The 16529-nt window shown below is 49.5% G+C and overlaps 1 protein-coding gene across 3 annotated transcripts in view; it reads left to right on the forward strand.

Annotated features, from left to right (window-relative positions):
- Window positions 1-666: 666 nt before the first annotated feature.
- The window catches only part of DGKK (diacylglycerol kinase kappa), a 53939-nt gene continuing 38076 nt past the window's right edge, over window positions 667-16529 (forward strand). For all 3 annotated transcript variants that reach the window (XM_077307501.1, XM_077307504.1, XM_077307502.1), the window contains exons 1-2: window positions 667-908; window positions 1409-1651. In XM_077307501.1, the coding sequence (XP_077163616.1) occupies window positions 1457-1651 (195 nt within the window). In that variant the 5' untranslated portion in view covers window positions 667-908; window positions 1409-1456. The remainder of the gene's footprint in view (window positions 909-1408; window positions 1652-16529) is intronic.

Here is a 16529-nt window from a genome sequence, read left to right on the forward strand (position 1 = left end):
GCTACCAGACGGGCCACCCAGCCCAGAATCCCAGGACAGCCAGTTGACTCTGACGGTGAAAGCCTTTGACAATTCTAAGGTCTTTACCCGCCATGTATTACCTGGATTCCCCTTTCCTGCCATTTCAGCAAGGGGATCGTTATTCCATCTTGTGACTGTGAGTTCCAGCAGTCTGTATTATGTGAACACAAGTGTGCCCTTTTTGACCGTCCTCCTGTGCCTTCTGCCCATTATTTCGTGGCAGGGTGATGCTGAGAGAGAGCCGCTCCCCTCTCACCCCCTCCCCCCCTTAGGAGTCCTTCTCTCCACTCTAGTCCTGAGGGCTTCCACCTTCCCCGGCAGGGCAGCCCCCGAGGGGGAGGCCACTCCCCCCGCCCTCCGCCCGAGACCCCTCCCCATCCACGTCCATAACTATCATGTGATTGTTCTGTGGGTGACACAATTATGAAGACGGATTAATTCGTTAATTCGGATTAAAACCAAGCCGGGCATCTTGCTCGGGAGGCAGCTGGTGTGCCTCGCTCTCCGCACTCCGGCCTGACTCAGTTCGGAGGAGGGGGCGGGGAAGAGGGTTTTTATTGGGGGGGGGGAGGCGGGCGACACTGCAGTGCTGCGGGGGGCGGCTGCGTGCGCGGCGCCTCCTCGCCCGCCTCGCCTGCCTTGGCCTGGACCGCTGAAGCGGCGCTCGCGGGGCGGGCGAGGAAGCAACACGTGTGGACGCGGCGGCGGCGGCGGCGGCGGCTGTGGGGCTGTTGCTGGGCTGCCTCGCCTGAGCCCCGCCGAGCTGCCTGGAAGCTGAGTTGCGCCGCGCCTGGCGGGCCGGAGGACGGGCACGCGCGCTCCCCCGCGGCGCTGCAGGCGACGCCGGAGCCCCGAGCAAGGCAGCCTCGTCCCGGCCCCGGAGGCAGGTGGGTCGGGGACGCCAAGGAGCGAGAGTGGACCGAGGCGAGCGGGCAAGCAACCACCTGTTCGCCGGCTGGGCTGCGGCAGCGTGGCGGGGATGCTGGCGACTCCGCCCGAGCAAGCAAACAGGCCGGCCGGCCGGGGTGGGAAGTGGGGGCGGGAGGCGGGGGGAGGGAGGGGGGTTCTCCGTAGCCAAGCCGGGAGCTGAGGGGGCAGCTCCGGAGCCGCTGCGGGGCACGCTGTTTACCGGCCGCGGGCTAAAAAGAGGAAGGAGCCGCCGGCGCGCGCGCTTACGCAGGAGGGGAGGAGGGGGTGTGGGGTTTTTTTTTGGGGGGGGGCTCGAGGAGAGGCTGCCTCGGAGCATCTTCGGGGCCGTTCCAGCCCCCCCCCCTTCCCTCCTTCCCTCCCTCGGCGCGGCTGTGCGAGGCTCCGCCTCCTCCTCCCCCCCTCCCGCCCTCCCCGTGGGCCCGAGCCTGCCTCGAGGGCTCTCCTCTGTCCCCTCCAGGAGCGCGCCCTTTGGACAGCCGCCCTCTCTCCCTCCCTCCCGCCGAAGATGGCTGAGAAGCTGGCGCCCCCGGGGGAGCTGTTCCTGCGCAAGGGCCGGGAATCGGTCTCCTCCCTGGAAATGGACCGTCTGACACCCGGCGAGGCAGCTGGAGAAGAGTCCTCGGATAGCGAGGGGGAACAGGACGGGGGCTCCCACAAGCTCATCCGCAAAGTGTCCACCTCCGGCCAGATGAGGACCAAGGTAAAGGAGCGGCTTCTGGGTCCGGTGGGTGGAGGGGGTCAGTGGACAGAACTGCTATGCTGCTTGCTGGGAGGGGGGGGGGTGTTGCCTGCCTCTGAGTCAAACTCTCTTCTGCATTGGAAAACTGACCAGGGTCTGAACCTGGATGGGTCACTGGGAGCCAAGTGGTCTTGTGTTGCTCAGCGAGGCGGCCGGTCTGCTGCATGCTTTCCTAGGAAGCTGCTGTCCATGTGGGAAATTCTCCCTGTGGTGGGAGCCGGTGGGATTGGTGTGGGATTGGTGTGGCGTTGCTGCTCCTGAGCTTAAACTCTCCCCAGAAGTCTCCCTGCCAGGTGGATGAGGGTAATGTCTGAAGGACAGGTGAACAGCCCTCCTGAGGATAGCCCCAATCAATCTCTTAAAATGCAAGTTCTTTGCAAATATTGGCTGGTGAGCCATTCAGCTTCAATGAACCTCAACTTATATAGAGGGTTGGAATGTCCACCTTTGCAGAGTATCCCTAAACTGGCTGTCACCTTGCTCCGGGTGTTTTGCTACAAGAATCCAGAACTGACCCGTGTCAGAGACATGCTGAAGGGCTTAGATGACCAAGAATGGATTTGGTCACGTTGATCTTTCTTTGCTCATGTCTCTAAAAGGTCAGATAGTCTCGATTAATGGAGCAATTCCCCATTTCCTTTCTATGGGTCTTGCTTTGGGTTTGATTCATTTAGCTGCACATGACTAATGATCGAGCGCCAGTCGCCATTTCCTAGCGAGGTTCTCACTTCAGCGAAGACTTAGAACTCATCCATCCAAATGTTGATGTACCCTAAGAGACATTCACTGGAGAAACGAATGGGTCACTCTGGCTTTTCTGTGACCTCTCAACCATCTGTGATCACACCTGCAGGTCTACATTAGCTCTTTGTATCCCTAAATCACTATGTAGAATCAGCCACAAAACCTCTAACCATGGACTCTGGCAAGAAACCACTTCATCACTGTTGAATTTTTTAAAAAGAGGAGTCCAGTTAGGCCTTTCTCTGATTTAAAAAAAAAAACAATAGCAGTTTGGGATTGGGTCTAAGAACTGATTTGGCAATATAACAATAATAAAAAGTAAAGCAAAATTCAAAGTGAGAATTTGCAAGCAATATCCACGTCCTGAAATACAGACCTGTTTGTGCCTTTTGAACTTTTCTTGCAGAACCTATGTGGATTTTGTGATCCAAAGCTAATGTTATTTTGTGGAACAGCTAGATTTGTCCAGTAGCACTTCAGAGACCAACAAGATTATCGGGGGATGAGCTTTTGAGAGTCAAAGCTCCCTTCATCAGGAAAGGAGTTATTTTGTGAGTTAGGTTGGAATTATTCCTTTGTAGCCAAAACAGCTGAACTCTTACCTGTGCCGTCTTCCTAGGAGAAGACTGCAGGGACTACAGAAAATTATTTAAGATGCTCATGTATGAGGCAGAGACATGATAGAGAGAAAAGCAATTGGAAGATGCTTTATTGTTTCTTGGAGACAATAGGGGAAAGAAATCAATTCTGAGCCATTACAAAAATTAGCTGATGAGTGTGCTCTGAAATCCATCCCCAGCTGTTTGCAGCAGCCTTGAGACGGACAGCATTATTGACAAATGATTAGATGTTTGTGCATGTAAACCAGCATCTCTACGTTCGCTCATTGGGTGGGTGATGAGAAGAGCACCAATTTCCACCCTGCCAGCCATGCCTTGGTGTTCCACACTGGGAGGGTGTTCCATTCTGGGGAAGCTGGTGTCCTACCCTTGAAGTTAGGACTACAGCAACTAAGGAATTTGGACAAACAGGTCTGAGAATTTCTATTTGCAGATGGGAACACAGCTTGTTGCAAACTGACAGATGAGAAATCAAAAACTGGGCAATGCTAAAGCGGGCGGTGGGGGGGAGTTATCATGAAAGATGCCAGAAAAGCTGGCCAAGAAAGAGGCACAGGAAGTTGGAACACGGCGCTCCCTGTTCATTTCCTAATAGCATTTTAGGCTGGTCATTTTTACTGAGGATATTCTGTGAACACTGGGAGCCATCCAGAGTAGCTCCCTGATGTAGGTTGCTGATGATTTTTTTCAAAGTGTGTACAGCCTCTGATCTAAGAGCAAGACAGCCCACCATGATGTTCCCAGTAGTGGCAGGCTTGGGTTGAAAGGAGGGCTGTTTTGCTCCAGAATCAAAGCCCAGGTGAGCTATTCCCCCTGCCCAGCCATGTCATTCCACATACTCTTCTGTTATGGCAAAGTACAGGATTGGATAGTAAAGGCTAGTGAAGGCAGACTGCTAAAAACTGTTCACCTTGAAAACAGACATCACGGGGCATCAAGCCTGAGGATTTCTTAGTAGAATATCAGTGGGAGATGTGTGTCAGCCTTGTGTGAGGTACCTGAGGCCTTTGGCCTTATGGAATACGCATTATTTCCCCACAAGGCTTAGCAAAGCTGTGTCAGTCCTCAACACCACAGCAGATCATTTTGAAGGGTCAAGAAAGGTATTTGTAGATTTCCCTTTCTCCACGCAGTTGGTGTGGAGCACAGCCCGTGAACCAGAACCCTGCAGCCTAACCTGTCTTTAGAAGAAGAAGAAGAAGAAGAAGAAGAGAGTTGGTTCTTATATGCCGCTTTTCTCTACCTAAAGGAGGCTCAAAGCAGCTTAAAGTCACCTTCCCTTTCCTCTCCCCACAACAGACACCCTGTGAGGTGGGTGAGACTGAGAGATCCCTGATATTACTGAAGAAGAAGAGTTGGTTCTTACTTGCTGCTTTTCTCTACCTGAAGGAAGCTCAAAGCAGCTTACAGTCGCCTTCCCTTTCCTCTCCCCACAACAGACACCCTGTGGGGTGGGTGAGGCTGAGAGAACCCTGATATCACTGCTCAGTCAGAACAGTTTTATCAGTGCCGTGGCGAGCCCAAGGTCACCCAGCTGGTTGCATGTGAGGGAGTGCAGAATCAAACCCGAATTGCCAGATTAGAAGTCTGCACTCCTAACCACGGCACCAAACTGGCTCGTTCTCCTTGTCTTTGCTGAATGCTTCAAGAACAGGTGGGGGACAAAGCCAGTTTCTGGAGTGCACTGTAAGGGGTAAATCGGACAGCTTTATAATTCCTCCTTGTTCAGACGTGTGCCCAAAGCATCAAGGCCTTCTCTGACCCTGAAGGATTCTTCAGTATTGGCTCCTGCTTGTAAACATGGGGTGGCACTAATTTGTGGGGAAGTTGCTTAGAACAGGGGTAGTCAACCTGTGGTCCTCCAGATATTCTTGGACTACAATTCCCATGACACCCTGCCAGCGTTTGCTGGCAACGGCTCATGGGAATTGTAGTCCATGAACATCTGGAGGACCACAGGCTGGCTACCCCTGGCTTAGAAGGGGAAATGGGATGGCTTGGTGCTTAGATGGCCAAGGAACAGCATTGTGAATAGCATGTCACAAACTACAGCTAATCGACCGGCAATGCCCAGGGCATCTATATGCATCGCTCTTTTTGGACTACTTATTTTCATCAAACCTTGTTAATTTTTAAAATGGAGATCCCCCGCCTCTCAGCATGACAGCTTTTGAGATGGTTTATTAAAAATTTAATCACTAAAGCAAATCAATAAAGCATCCATAGGAAGGCACCTGTTTGCTAAAGATCAGGAATGGCTCATTTGCTGGGCATTTTGCTCATTCATCTCATTCGGAGAGGTTTCAGTGAGTTCTGGAGTTCACCTTCCTGGGTAGCTTAATATTTTCAAAAATTAGCTACCTCTTAATTCAAGAGAGTATAGATCACTTTAAAAAATTGAATAGCTCTGGGCCCAAGACATATCTCCATTGTGGGAATTGTTGTCTTCCTTCAGAAAAAAAAAACAAAATTCATAGTAATGTCACTGAAAAGGAACCTTTAGTGAGGGATTCATTTAAAAGCTTTTTTGTTAATCTGAGTATTTAGAGATTTTGAAATTAGTGGCTTCTCTGTGGTGCTTTTTCTACTGCAAGTCTTGTTCATAATTCTAGATTTAGTAATGTTCATCTACTCACTTTGTCTGGAAACATGTAACATTAATGAGCCTTAGAACATAACTTTTATGTTCTTCACCCCAGTCCTGAATTCCTTTAAAAAGTAGTTGATATTTTGGTGATTTTCCAGTTCTTTCAACAAGCTTTTATTCTCAGAAAAGAAGAGCTGGTTCTTATAGGCCGCTTTGTAGCAAAAGGAGTCTCAAAGCGGCTTCCAGTCGCCTTTCCTTTCCTCTCCCCACAACAGACACTCTGTGAGGGAGGTGAGACAGAGAGCCCTGATATTACTGCTCTGTCTGAACGGCTCTATAAGTGCTGTGCCGAGCCCAAGGTCACCCAGCTGGTTGCATGTGGGGGAGTGTGGATTCAAACCAGATTACAAATCTACAGTCCTAACCACTACACCATGCTGGCTCTTTTAGAGCTGCATTTTTGTATGTTTTTTTAAAGGATTCCCAAGAAAATGCTGCCATGTGTTTGTAATTTTCAGGTGACTTCAAACATTGATTCTTTGTCCCTCTTATCAGATAAAATAGTGAGGTGAATGCAAAGCATTTCTCCTATGCCTTCCAGAATTAACTAAAACCATTCATTTTGCAATTTCCATGCTCGTTCAGTGTAAAAGTTTCATTCTGCATTCCAGAATTCATTTGTACATTTTGTTTATGTGTTTAAGTAACCTTCGTAAGAAAAATTTCCTGGGGTGCTCCGTATTTCTTTTTATGTAACTGATAAAAGAAAGATGTAGGAATGTACGGACATTTTATCTGCAGACCAAATGGAAGAAAACATGTAGAAAGGCATCAAGAACCTTTACAGTCAAAGAACCAGAAATCAGAGCCATCAAACAATAAGAAAGTGGTATAAAAAAGTGGTATTTGCATAATTAAAAATATATCAGAATATTATGCAGTATTAAATAATATATTCATTAACAAGTTAAGTCTCTACAACCCAAACACTGATTCTTGTGTCCTTCCTTAGCAATAAATATACACACAATCACCCTGCACGTTTGTTTTAAGCACACTGACATACACTTGTGCATGGTTCACACTTGTATTATAGGCATCTATTCACCTCTATCATTTCCCTTTTGACGAACCATGTCTAAGAAACCCTTTTAGTCTCACATTAATCTTTTCTTGCCCTTCCCTTTATGCAGGTTATTTATCATCCCACCTACCCCTCCATTATACCTTCGACGTTGAATTTTCTTTTTAAAAGAGCTGTATTTAGTTCTAGAGCCATAAGTGTAGAATAGACGCGATACTCATCCCCTGAAGTAGACTATATTTAGATGAGGCAAAAACATGTTCTCTTGGACCTTTCAGGTTGTTATTCCCCACCACCAATCTTGAAGAGGCAGGAACCCACGGAATATGCTTCCTTCTACTGTCGTTTTGGGCATCCGGATGTCTTAAATGCCTGAAAACATATTTTGGGTCGCCCTCATTAGACAGAAGCTCTGAGAAGCTGCTCGTGGCCCAAAAAGTGAATTGAAGGCTCTTGTGGGGCTGGGGATTCTGCAGCTGCACGTCCCTCAGTGTATTGCCTGGTGATGACTCACCACTGCAGTCTCCAGCAGTGAGAGAAGCCCGGTTGCCTGCAATTGCCATCTGCCTGGGCACCACAAGCCAAAGCATTATTTGCTCGCGCTCTGGAGGCTTCGGGGTTAACCAGGCTTTTTCTGAGCAGAGAGTCCGGGGGATGAGACTCCACTGCCCTGCTTCACCTTGCTTCTGCCAGGCCTAAAGGGAGGCGTGCCAAGGATATTCCCGGAGCACCTGGCCTGGAGTGCTTTTGTGAATGGGAGGCAGAGTAGCGCCTGAGTGCTGCTGCTGCTGCTGGAGCGGCACAGTGGAGGAGTGCTCAGCGAAGTCTCTGAACGGATTGCCTTGCCTGGACAGGCTTTTCCTTCTCTCTGGCTACGCAGGGCGAGGAGAGGCTGTTCCCAGCACCCTGGAGAGCGCTTCTGTAGCCGAGAGAGGCCCTCTGGCAGCGGCCGCAGCTGAGCTGCACTAAACTTATTCGGGCTCCGTTGACAGGAGGAAGTGATGAGCCTTCTCTCCATCTTGTGCCCTGCCCTTTCTCCCAGGAGCTGGGAACAGTGATCTAGCCTCTCGACAGCCACGTGAAATTAGGTTAGCCTGAGCGATGGTGTTTGTGCCACTTAACTTGCCCAAGGGGGCCACCCAATGAGCTTTGAGGCTGGGCTGGGAATTGAGCCAAATGCAGCGCTTGTTCTCCTGTGCCACTTTTGATGGTTGTCCTACACAAAGCCTGGCTGTGAATGGGGGTCATCTCAGAATGCCACTTTGAAGTTGACTTGGGCAAACCTGTCCCCGAAGTGATATGCAGAGAGCATGTTTCAAATGCCTCTGAACCATCTTGGTAACGCAGTGGAAGCTTGTGCTGTGTTGTAACCCTCTCCCACAGTTAGGCTGAGGTTTACATGAGACCACTGCATGGATACAGGTTGAGCTGAGATTTGGGGTCTTCCCAGCTCGCTTCCTTTACCTCTACACTATGTCATTTCTAAGCGAGCAGCTAATTATTGTTTTATCTGCATAGAAGCAGGCATACAATAGAAGCATGCATGTTATATACTTCTGTATAACATTCGTGTTATACAGAATGCCTCCTCTGGCAGAAGCCATGTAAGTTCTTGCTGATTTGGGGGAAACTGTACAGCAATCCATTGAATGTCTCCCCTTCCTCACACACACACACACACACACATACTCCTTTTGCTTTCCACTTATGGAATATGAAGATTGTCCAGCTAAATGCCCCCAATTTCACCAAGGGCATTGAAGTAACTGGGTACTTATTTATTTACTTCATTTATATGTTTCCGTTTTCTTCAGTGGGGCCCCAAAGGGGCTTACATTATTCCCACCTCATCTATTTTATCTTCTTAACAACCCTGCGAGGTCGATTAGGCTGAGAGACAATGACTGGCCCAGGGTCACCCAGCAGTCTTCTATGGCACAGCAGGGATTCGAACCCGATGCAAGTCCCATGCTTTAAGCATTAGACCACTCAGATTTCTTTCTTCAAATGAGCCTGTGGATGCTGATATTGGACAGTAGTGTTAAGGTTTTGTTTTGTTTTGTTTTTTAAACAGCTTTAAGTGCGATGCTATTTAGTGTGAATTTCATTCTTACCGTTCTTCAGGGTATGTCCAAAATCAGATTCTTCACTTAAAAGCTACTAAAAGAAAACCTGCAGATTAAGTCAGTATTAGGGGATGCAGCTTATTTGCATAATGCCATATGGCTTCCCTAATGAAAGATTTGGGGACTTTTCGAGCATGGCAGTCCAAGCTCCTCTGGTAATACACGTCGTTTTAACCTTGTTGATGAGCTTGTTCTAAAGTTCCAATGGAAATAAAGGAAACCAGGCGGAGCTGGTGGTTCCCCCCAAAACCACCCACCTTTCCCCCTGAGCCTAAATAAATCCTACATTTCCCCCATGCAGATAATCCAGAGGGGCATAAGCATTTTGCGAGAAGGACAAGGAAATGTCCAAAGACTGGGCTCTTCTCCTTCTTGAGCAGTTCCCAGGGGAGTAAGAGGTGGACTAATAATAGCTGGCAATAGCCCCATTTCCTGCACTTAATGAGATTGGGGCTCCAAGGTTGTGTCCTTGCTCTGCAGAAGATTCCCCCCCCTTTAAAATGGGTCTTGATTTTGCAATGGAAAGTGGCAACCCAATTAGAGGTGTCTCCATTGGAGGCCCAGGGGGAAAGCAGCTGGGCTGGGGAGCAGGCTGCAGAGGCAATTACATCTCACCAATCAGAACAATATTCTGGAGCACAAGCCCTCCCCTCCCTTCCAGGGCTGGCACAGGCACCTGATGAGTCTACCCCTAGGAGGCTGGCCAGTCACACAAACACTAGCTGCTGACCATCTTACCAGCACTGCCAAAGAGCCAGGCCCAGCTCAGCATATTTCTTGCCATCCCCGCACATTTCTTGGCCCAGTTGAATATTCCAAGCATCCATCACTGTGTGTGGAGGTGTCATTAATTAAGGAGATGCAGTACTCCTCTTCTCTGAGGTGGCAGCAGTCCTGCGTCTACGTTAGATGCTACGGAGCCCTGCAGTCAGAGTATATCCCCCTTGCACTCAAAGCCCAACTCGGCATGCTCCAAATTGTTGTGAAAGTCAATGCATCTTTCAGTTAAAGCAGAGGCAATTCTGTGATTCTAGGCATCTCTTAGAAATCGGCTGTGACCCATTCTAACTCCTGAGTCCATCCTAAGAGCGACCAGCCCTCCGTGGTCAGGAACCCACATACCTGAGGGACTGCCTGTTGCCCTATGCCCCTGGCAGAGCCTTATGCTCTGTGGGTTCAAACTTACTGGTCATTCCCACCCCCAGGGAAGCACACCTGGCCTCAGTCCTGGGCCCTACCTGGTGGAATGAGCTCCCAGGAGAGCTAGGGTCCCTGCAGGAGCTTTTGGCATTCCACAGGGCCTGCAAAATAGAGCTCTTCCACCAGGTCTACAGTTGAGGCCGGGGTAGGAAGATCAGTTTGAGTCACACACCCCCCCCCCGGTGTTAGGCCATTTACTATCTGTGGCCCCTCTTTCCACCCGGACAAATGGAAGTCTGTAGAGCAGTGTGTGTTTCCCCAAAGTTTTGGCTTCATATTATGCAGTTTTTAAGCCTTCCTGATGGTACCAGTAGAACAGTGGTTCTCAATCTTACTAATGCCGTGACCCCCCTTTGGGTCGCCAAGGCCACTGCTGCCACTGCAGCGGTGGCGGCGGCCTCAGCGACCCCTGGGAAAAGGGTCAATTGACCCACCCAGAGGTTGTGACCCTCTGGTTGAGAACCGCTGCATTAGAAGATGCCGAAACCCAGACCCTGAAGAGCCAACAGGTGGACCAATGAGCATCCCCGATTTAAGCAAATATAGCCCTTTTGGAAGTCTAACACGTGAAGCTGATGGGTGGCTCTGTGGAGGTGTTGCTTTCACATGCTTTGTTCAAGGCTGTGGTTGGGCCTTCCTTTCCCCATTATTGTTCTGCCACGTTGGGGGACTTCGTAAGTTCAGTAGAGTGCTGTTTGGAGGGATGCGGAGTCTCTAGGTCCGTGTTTACATTGGAAGGAAACAAAGGCTTCTTGCTTGCTTTTAGCTCTGAACTCTTAACAACGCTGGGTTTACAGGCGACATTGTGTTGTAACCACCTCCTGCCAAGAGCAAAGCACACCCACCGCATTCAGCTTCCTGATGGGGAGGCAGGGTGAGCTGACTTGCAGGCAAGGAAACCAAGAAGTTGGGGGCAGAACTGGAGAAAACTGCATTGATGATACACCCTAAGTTTAGAACAGTTCCCAGCTGCAGCAGGATCTGACCCTGGTGGCAAGTTAGAAGGCTTACCTCTCCCTCCCGTGGCTTGCAATAATGAGGTTGAAGAGGCAGTGCCTACTCTGAAGGTTTGCCGTGGCTTGCAGCAATTAGAGAGAGCCGCAGGCCTTTCCGTAATGGGCTTTATTGTGCTGTTGGAAGGCTTGTAGGAAGCCGTTTATTATGCAGATGGAGGGAGCGAGGCTGGCGATAAATAGGGCTTATTAGGCACTTGGCTGCTATGTGAGGGGCCATCGGTGAGCACAGCTTCCCTGTACTGTCAAAAACTGAAATCCACATTGTTATTTCTTGAATGGGGGGGGGGGAGTGGGGAGATGCAAGCCCTTCCCTTTGTTTACTCCACCCAATTCTGCCTAGTTCCCAAGGTGTCGCCAGAGATGGATTAGCAAGGAGTGGGGGCTGATCACTGCCAGGAACGTGAGTTTATACATGTGAGTTAGGAATACAAATCTCCATCACATTCATTCAAACGTATTGGTGAGTTTGTGTTCAAGCAGTTTAAGCCCTTGATTGCCTAACTGCTCCCACAAACTCTTGTTAGAAGTGTCTTGAACTGAGCCAAGACTGAATATATGTAGAGAACTGTAAGGAAATCATACCCTTAACTTAATAGGGGAGTTTGGGAGTTCACTCTGGTATGAATTGGTGAATGTGTCTTGTGCAGAGTCCATCCGGGGAATATTGCTTGCTCTGACTGGCAGCTGTTTTCCTGGGTCTCTGCCAGGGAGGAGTTTGGAATGAACCTCTGGTTGCTGGCATGCAAAACCTGGACTTTGCATCCTCCTTGCCAAGTATTTTGGCTCTTCCTTCTGTTGGCCAGGCACTCATGAGGGTGGGCTGTTCCTACCAAGCATGTATGTCTCGTTTTCTTGTGCTGGGTTCAGTGGGAGGTGAAAAGCAAAGGACCCTCCTGGCTTCAAGACAGTTGGGCAAATGTTATGAATGTATCTCGTGGTTTCTTTCGGAAGTCTCCGTCTCAGCCATGATGAACTGAGTGGGGGCAATCCTGCTGTCCCCCAAACATATGACAGTTGTTCCCTCTCTGTATGGCAAGGCATCAGGGGCTATCTCAACAGTGTGTGGGCTTGTGTGTGGGGAGTTGGGATTGCGTAAAATATAGTCTCCTAGGAAACCTTTTGGAGGAGGGGTTTGTTGGTACACCAGGCCATGTTTGGGGTAGAATTTCTTCTTGGCCAGCTAAGCAATGCTCCTGCATTGCTTGGTTTTGTGCCTGGCCCTTCCTTCTTGATGTCTTGTTGGGATGCAGTGACCAGGGTGGCAAACCATGCTGTGTTAGGGTGTTGTCACGGAACTGGAATTCACGGCTCTGAGGTCACCTCAATGACACAGGTGTTTTTGACGGGCAAGGAAATTTCAGAGCAGAATTGAACCAATAGGTTGTTTGTTCTGTCACAGATGGATAAAGGCAGCTATCTGGGTAGGCTGAGAGCGCCTGATGTCACCAATGAATAGCAAACACTTGGAACGTGACTGTTCCTGGTCCCCCACCCCACCCCCGCTGCCCTTACCAAAATCTATAAAATGAAAACAGTTTAGCAGGAGATGAGATTCAAGTGGGGTTTGGAGGGCGGTGAGCATCCCGAGAAACAGAATTTTGGCAATCTCAAGCACCCGTCTAAAATGACCAATTGTGTATCATGGTCAGAATACATCACCCTGTCTGATTTAGGTGTGAGTAGGATGGAATACAGATGGAGGAGGGGGAGGCACTGTGCCATCATCAAAAGAAAGATTATCTCTGTTCAGAGAAGCCGCTGGAGGAGAAAGCCTAGGGCTTCAAAGGGAATCAGCAACCCAGCAAGGAAGTAGAGATTGCTGCCTCTTTCTCTCTGAAGAAGTGTGTTGTATGGAAGATTCAAAACAGGCTGGCAGGCAAGATGGACGAGGGAACCCACTTCGTTAGGTCTAGTGCTATGTGCCTCCAAATATCTCTTTATAAGACTCTCCACAATCCAGAAAGCATATTTTCTGTATTTGGAAGTCACATCTCTTTTGTGGTATTGCTTCGAAAATACTGACACCCAGTTTGAAATAGAGTACATGTTACCAAAGTCACATTCCCAAGTGATTTGTGAAGATACAGGGCCTAACCACATATGGCATTTTCCATGTGTACACTTACAGATACTTGTAAGTGTCTGGCTGGAGCATTCCAGAGGTCAAGATCTTTGATCCATCCAGACTCCAAGAAATAGCATCGTTTTTTAGCATAAGCTGCTGCTGCATCAGAAAAGACACCCCTTTCCCCTCCACACACACACACAGCAGTCAATGTGTTTCGCCCAGTTGCCTGAGGGAGTTGCTGGGGTTCCTCTTGATATTCTTGGCACAACTCAGCGGATCCTGAAGGGAGAGAAGGTGCCCTGGGGAGTCTCTGCAACAGGTTTGCATCCTTTTGACTGGTCAAGGTTGGAAAGCCATGACTTTTCTACTGTCCAGCTGCTGCAACACTGCAGTACAAAAAGGATGTGGAACCTGCTTTTGAGGGATCCCATCAGGGCACTTCTCCTTCCTTGTGCCACTCAACCTGTGCTGGGCACACAGAGAGAGATCTAGCTTGAATCCTGGTAGTTCATGGACTCGAGTGGGCTGAGCACATTGGGAGTAGGGAGGTTTTCCCCTGAAGTGGCAGCTATTTGGGGTAGGAGGGAATGAAAGCAGTGAAATGAAATTTGTGTTTGTCTCACCAGGTGGAGGTAAAGGCACACTTGGGGATATTTTTAAGTGTACGTGGAGGAAAAGGTCACATCTGGTTAGGCGCCTGAGGCAGGTAAGAAGGCCTAGAACTGGGAACGCACTTGGGACACACTGGCAGCCTTGTAGTGAGGCACAGAACAATTTATAGGGTGCTGCTCTGAGGCTTCCGGTCCTGCGACGAAGGAGAGCGCATCCCAACACACTGTTTGTGGCCTAAAAGGGTAGATCTTTGTTAGAATCTTCCGTACAGTTTTCTCCAGTCCTTGCAGGTTCCCACAGAAACTTGAATTTCCTTTTGTTGGAGTGTGGCCCTGCTCCTGTGACCGTGTGGCCTCTCCCCCTCCCCAGCGTGGTGGTGGTACTTCTAGGCCAGGCCGAGGACTATTTTTAGCAGTTCCTCCCTGATAAGATCACGCCCTTCCACCTCTGTGTTGTGCTGCCTGGAACTGTTATGAATGACTCAGCCACTGCGGCTTGTGATCTGCAAACCGAGAGTTTCCTCCTTGGTTTGCCTGCTGTCCTACTTCAGAGCCAGAGTTCACAGTAGGTTGTACACTGCTGGCTGCTCCCATCATTGGAGCATCAGTTAGGGCCACAACTACATGCTCAGTCATGTGAATGTTTTCCTCAAGAGGAAGGGGGGGCTACCCAAAGCAGCTACAGGAACCCTAAGTGGGATGGACATTCATGCAGGTGAGAAAGGATTCCAGTTCTGACTGAGCAGGAATATCAGGGCTCTCTCAGCCTCACCCACCTCACAGGTTGTCTGTTGAGGGGAGAGGAAAGGGAAGGCGAATGAAAGCCTCTTTGAGACTCCTTCAGGTAGAGCTGTTCTGACTGAGCAGTGATATCAGGGCTCTCTCAGCCTCACCCACCTCACAGGGTGTCTGTTGAGGCGAGAGGAAAGGGAAGGTGATTGGAAGCAGCTTTGAGACTCCTTCAGGTAGAGCTGTTCTGACTGAGCAGAAATATCAGGGCTCTCTCAGCCTCAGCTCTCTCACGGGGTGTCAGTTGTGGGGAGAGGAAAGGGAAGGCGATTGGAAGCAGCTTTGAGACTCCTTCGAGTAGAGAAAAGCGGCATATAAGAACCAACTCTTCTTCTTCTTCTTCTTCTTCTTCTTCTTCTTCTTCTTCTTCTTCTTCTTCTTCTTTTCATTTCCCTGTGAACTATTTTTTTTTTAACAAAGTGGCTTCCTCTGGATTCCTTTTTAGCCCTATGTGAGGGAAGAAAGAGGTAGTTGTATCTTTCTTTCCCACAGGGATGCCATTGTGATAAGATCTGTACATAATGAAAGAGGGGGACCCTCCTTCCTTCTTTATGTGAACTGGGACTGCCTGTAGCAATTTCAGCTTTAAGAACATCTGGGAAGACGTTCATGCTTCACGTATGGATGCCCCGTAGGTTGTGGGATAGCTGTGGAGATGCCTTGCTTTGTTCCCTTGTTTCTGCAGTGACCATTTATTGGCCTCCATGTGGGATTGTTTGAAAGAGTCTACATTTTGATGGGCTGTGAGGGTGCAAGCAGCCTTTTGGAACCTGGTGGTTTCTGCCCTTGGTTCCTTGAAATCCGTAACACTCTATTCATTCCCTTCCTCACTGATTACCCTTCCCCACATCTGGGACTCGAGGAGGCTCAAGGCATTGTGTTCGTGGCTGTGGTACGCCAGCTATGGCGGTATGAGCGAAAGAGACCTTGTTCTGCCAAATCATGGTGTCCTCATCTATAGAAAAACCTTTACCCCTGTTGGGTTTGATTTGTTTTTGCAACATTTGTCTGGAAACAGCTTGAGAGAAAGAGACAGGCACGGAACGGAAGTTGCAGAGAGCAGAACTGGAGATTGCACCAATGCTTCCTGTGTCGGGGTGAAGGCAGAACGATACGGTTATTCTGGAAGGGCCTTCGTTCCATCCAATCCCAACTGCTCTTGTTGATGTGGAACATTTAATGGCGCGCTCCCTCCAACGGAATACTATGGACATGACATCTGTAGTCCCGCCCCCAGGGACTGCACCAGTAGATGGAATGCGACAGTGGCGCCAGAGCACTGAGGCGCACTCATTGCTCTGGCGTCATTGCTGCCTTTGCCAGTCTTCTGAGACTGCTGTTGCCCTCCAGAGAGAGAGGCCAGCCTTGGGAGGCTGGCGGGGGCGGGGCCAGCCCAGCACAACATGCCAGCAGGTAAGGAGAGGGGTGGGGGGAGGAGGGAGGGGGCAGGGAACAAGGATTCTCGCCCTTTATGTTGATGTTCCACATAAGGGGCAAGAATCCTTGTCGGTTTATTTTTTTTTTCCAGGGCAGATCTCTGGAGAGAGATGGCCCTGAAAGCAGGGTGGAAGCTGGCAGTGCATGGTGCTGGTTGGCTGAAGCCTGTGATGTCATCATGAAATCTCTCTTTCTCCTCCTTTCAAAAATTAATAAGGCAGTGAATGATCAGATAGCACTCATGCACTTCAGAAAGGTAAGAAAAATTAGGCAGCCTAATTTCGAAGCACAGAAGAAGAGGCAGGATTGATGTCTTAAACAGGGTTTGGTTTCTCACTATGTTCTGATAGTATTTCTGTTGCAAAGCTGGGTCCTCCCCCCACCCCCACGGCTGGAGGATGCTCTTTGAGCCCTGCTCAGCCTTTCTTGCATCAGTCCAGATTCTGTCTCGTACACACCCCGCCACAGCTATTTAAGGAGATACTCAAAGCCACCCCATTGCAATCTGAAAACAACATGATAGATCCTCCCACTCAGGGCTAGCCTCTGCACACCCT

Source organism: Paroedura picta, chromosome 13, assembly GCF_049243985.1.
Source record: "Paroedura picta isolate Pp20150507F chromosome 13, Ppicta_v3.0, whole genome shotgun sequence".
NCBI lineage: Eukaryota > Metazoa > Chordata > Lepidosauria > Squamata > Gekkonidae > Paroedura > Paroedura picta.